At 24.0% G+C, this 5,048-nt stretch overlaps 1 protein-coding gene across 1 annotated transcript, besides 6 other annotated features; it reads right to left on the reverse strand.

Annotated features, from left to right (window-relative positions):
- Nucleotides 1-415: a repeat region.
- Nucleotides 406-768: a repeat region.
- Nucleotides 769-811: 43 nt separating this feature from the next.
- On the reverse strand, nucleotides 812-4,039 carry EDI_265210 (uncharacterized protein; the record flags this gene model as incomplete). Its single annotated transcript, XM_001739735.1, has 1 exon — nucleotides 812-4,039. One exon carries the CDS (start codon nucleotides 4,037-4,039, stop codon nucleotides 812-814), a length of 3,228 nt encoding a protein of 1,075 aa, XP_001739787.1.
- Nucleotides 2,431-2,451: a sequence feature (AT_rich).
- Nucleotides 2,548-2,595: a sequence feature (AT_rich).
- Nucleotides 4,039-4,157: a microsatellite.
- A 23-nt stretch (nucleotides 4,158-4,180) lies between these two features.
- Nucleotides 4,181-5,048: part of a repeat region that runs on past the window's edge.

Consider the following 5,048-nt stretch of genomic DNA (forward strand, 5'->3'; position numbering starts at 1 on the left):
ATTATTGATGTCGCCATATGTCAAGATAGAAATATAAAATTAAATTATATTTATAAAATAAATACAAATAATTACAAGAGAAATTAATACAAAATAGAGAAATAATTTATATAGAAATAATACCTGTAATATTAACAATCAAATTAATACATAAAGAAACAGTAAGAAGATTAAAAACACTAAAATTACAAATTGACTTCAACAATACACAACGAACAAACATTATTAAAAACATGAAATACTTAATATTTTACATATTTAACACTGGTAACACATTATAAGAAGAACATTCTAATTTTTACATATTTTAGAAATGAACTCTAATGTAGAAATAGAACATATTGAAATCACTTAAATAATCACTTCTTAATAATCATAAAATCAAATTGTGGAAATATCTATTATTTGATATTTTATAAGTATTTGTGAATATTCTCATTTCTTAATCAATTCTTATTCTTTTAATTTTAATTTCAATTTTAATTTCATTTATTGTTAATAATTTAGATTTCTTGTTTGTATAATGTTTATTATCATTATATTTACATTGTTTCTTATTTGTTTTTATTTGTGTTCTTCTTTTTCTATTCACTTTTCTCTTGTTATTTCTTTTATCATAATTATTATACATTTTATTGTTATTGAAGTTCTTTCTTTTCTTTGAGTTTGAATACCTGTGCCTTGTTTGATATTCTTTATAAGACTCTATAATATTACTCAATTAATATTACAACAAAATAATGTAATATTCTAAATTGATAAAAGGATATGAAAATAAGAAAGATGATAAAAAAAAAGAAAGATATATAAATTAATCGAAACCAAATAAAGTAATACTTGAATCAGTAGAAGAAACAGCAGTATTAAAACCAAATTGAGTGATAGCCATATTAACTACGGGATTAATTCTATGACCAAAGAAACCATCATAATATTTAATTTCTTGAATCATTTTACCCGATTCACTATTATAAGATCTAATGAATTGTTCAGCACTTCCACAAAGGAAATAAGTAGCAGTAGGATGAGTTACTAAAGTAGTAAGTTTAGGGACATACAGGTTTCTAATTTGACTAGCACGAATATCAATTAAAGCAGCTAAAGAAGGTTCATTAAATCTAGCAACAGCACCAGCAATAATTGTATTTCCAGAACTTGGTCTTGAAGTAGTAATAATTGGAGAATGAGAAATTTTCCAAGTTTTTACTTCTCTTTCTTGAGGAGATAATCTCATATCATATAAATTTACTTTTCCATTAATATTACCTACAAGAAACATATGATCACTAAATTCATTATATTCATTTACACAAGTAATTGATGATTTAATTCTAATATTTGCTTCTAATTCTTCTTTTTCTAAATCCCATATTCTTATTATTGAATTTCCTGCTGTTAATAATCTAGTTTCACCTAATCCAACTACTTTTGCTCCAATATCTGGTAAACATTCTTCCATTACACCTTTAAAACTACTTACAAGAACATTACTTCCACTATCATCCCAATTTCTCCAAATTCTTATTGCTCCATCATTAGTTGATGTAACTAACATTGGAATATCAGTTCTATTTATCCATGTCATTCCACTTATACTTTTATTTCCTAAATTTAAATTATTCCATGTATTTACAACACTTTCATTATTTGTATCAAATACTTTTATTATTGATCCTTTATTACTTCCTACTACTAATAATGGTAATGTTGGATGAAATATCATAATTCCTGGATTAAATTCATGTTCTTCTTCTGTAATAAATCTACCTATTTGTTTTAATTTATGATTTTCAAAATCACTTCCAATAAGTGTAAATTGTGTTCTACTTTCAACATATTTTTCTTTAAACCATTTTCTTTGTGGTGTTATTTCTATTCTTTTTTTTAATAATGGTTGTGATAATTCATAAACTCTTGATTCATATAATTTATTTACAATTGTATTTAATACTGTAATTTTTCTTTTTGGTGATATTGATCTTCTTTCTTCATTTTTATTTGTATATATTTCTAATATTTCATTTAATATTTCTGCTGCTCCATTTACATCAGTATCTGGATCTTCTATTCCTATTTCTACTGTTTGTTCAAATATTTTAGATTCTTTAACTGTTCCAACTAAAATTTTTGCTAATCTTTGATATAAAACTATTAAATGTTCTCTTACTTTAGGACATGCATCATGAACTAAAACTGCTGTTTTTAATGTAATACTATTACAAATTTCTCCATTATCTGTATATGGTTCTCCAATTAATGTAGTTAAACAATTTAATAATGCTACTCTTACTCTTGGATTTGGATCTTGTAAAAGTAATATTAATGAATTAATAATTCCTTTTTTTTGTGCTCTTATTTTAATTTCAATTGTTCCTTCCCATAATTTACTTAAACATAATAATGCCCATGATCTTACTTCTATATTTTCACTTTTAAAATAAAAATTAATTACTTCTAATATATTTGTTTGTATTAATGTTGTTTTAACTTGTGTATTATCTTCTAATAATGTAGTTAAAATAAATAATGCATATGCATTTGTTCCTGTATTTATATTTTTTGTATTATTTTTTAATACATTTAAAAAATATATTTGATGATTTTCTCTAATAAGATTTTGATGAAATGTTTTCTTTTTATCAACAACTAATATTTTCATCCAACAAAATACTAAATATTCATAAAAATCTACACTTGTTGTAGAACTTAATAATTTTAATATATATGGAAATATTCCTACTGCTAATGCTTGATCACATGCCCATGGTCCTAAATCTAAAAATCTACATAATAATTTTAATGCTCTTTCTCTTAATGTTTGTGATAATAATACTTGTAATAAAATTGGAAGTTGCGCTGCAATACAATTAGCTATATTATCTGATTCTAACCATACTTCAAATGCAACTAATTGTTCATCAAAAAATGATGATGTACTTTCATTAAAACTATTACAATGATTATTAATTTGAAGTAAACATAATTCAAGTGCTCTATCCCAAACTACCCATAAATAATGATTTGATGCATCTGGTAAAATTGGATATGATATAGGTTTACATTTTAATGATTGCATTACTCTTTGTGCTAAGAAAAAATTTCTATATAATGATGCTATTAATAAATCTTGTCGAAATAATTTATAAAATAATGGTCTTGGTAATACATTCCATGCTATTGAATCTGTTATTGCTGTAAATATCCAATTTAATTCTCCTAATGGTGTTCTTCTATTATTTAATACTCCTGGAATTCTATCTATTATTGTTGGATCCCATTTCATTAATAATGAATTTTGAATATAATATAATACTGCTACTCTTAATGGTGTTGTTAAACATGATGTAAATAAATCAGCTGGATAAAATGGATTTGTTGGTAACATTTCATCATCTTGACATGATCCAAGAAACATATAATTTTCTCCATTTTTATTTTTATTCTTTTTTTGTTTACTTTGTGCATATTTTTTACACCATGTTATAATTCTTCCTGCACAATTACAATCAAATATATATATACTTGGTGTTCCTATTGTTTGTAATAATTCATATATTTGAAGTGGAATATATTGTGTAAATTCTTTATCAAAAAACCATATCTCTCCATTTAATGTTGGTAATGGTACTCCATGTCCATTATAATGAAATAATATTCTATCCGTATCTGCCATTCTTCTAAATGTTAAACTTAATCTTCTTACATCTTCATATGTTGGATCACAACATGGTTCAATTTTACTTCCATTTTGCCATGATCGATATTGATCTGTAAGATTCGCTGCTATATCATACACTAATTTTCGATTTGTTTTCCCTGCTGTATCTATCCAACATTCTTTTGATGCTGAATCTTTTTGTTTAATTTGGTCTGGTGAATCAGTTCCTATATTTAAACATAATGTAAGTATTAAATGAATCGTTTTTATTCGTTTAGTATTTATTCCTATACTTTCGTCATAAAAAAATGATCTTGTTGGAAGTGGTGTACTATAACATATCCCTTCATACACTGTTTTACAATCTTCTTCTTTCGTCATTTTCTTTTTTTTTTTTTTTTAACTTTTAAGTTCCTTTTTTCTTTTTTTTTTTTTTTCTTTTTTCTATCTTTCTTTATTCTTTACTTTTACTCTTTTATTTTTCTTTTTTTTTTTCTTTAATATTCATTGTTTCTTTCATTTAGATGCCGAAGCATTACAGGAAACACCACAAAAATTATAAAATAATCAATAACAAAAGAAGGTGAAATCAATATCATCCATGAAATGTAAACGATAGAACAATGAGTGAAAACACGTATTATCTGTATGGACAGAAATACATTAATCATCACATTAATCATTACCATATTAATAACTATCACCATAACAATTATCATAACAGTTATAATAATAATGGTAAGAATCGTTTCACTCATCACTTCATTCATTTTCATCATCATAAGTATTTTATCAATAATTCAAATAGAAACAATCAATATTATAATACAAATAAATCACATCATAAAACACAACATAGACATAAACAATACCATAATAAAAAACAACAACAAATAAGAAATAAAAGAAATGATAGAAATACAAAACCAAGAATAATTGAAAAGATTATTTGATGAAGAAATTAAAATACTTACACCACAAGAAATAGAAGAAATTAAGAACACTAAGATTAAAGAATATAATCAACAATAATGAGAAGATGGTATTTACTTGCAAGAGAGAAACATAAAAATGAATAGAAATGAGAGATCATCAGTATGATGATAGAAGAAGAAGATGATAAACAAATAAATCAAAATGAAATAAATGATAAATACTTAAATAAGAAATATACAATGATGAAAATGATGATGAAAATGAAATTACTGAAGAGAAGAAGATGCTTAATGAAAAAGAAAAGATGAAATTAAAAGAAGAAGAAGAAAAGAACAATGAAAAAGATAAAAGAATAGAAGAATTAAAGAAAAGAGGAGGCTATTAAAGAGAAAGAAGAAAAGAAGAAATACAAAAGAATGACCAGACCATTAATAAATTATCAAATGACATTATT

This window comes from Entamoeba dispar, genomic scaffold, assembly GCF_000209125.1.
Source record: "Entamoeba dispar SAW760 scf_1105229462365 genomic scaffold, whole genome shotgun sequence".
In the NCBI taxonomy this organism is placed as follows: domain Eukaryota; phylum Evosea; order Mastigamoebida; family Endamoebidae; genus Entamoeba; species Entamoeba dispar.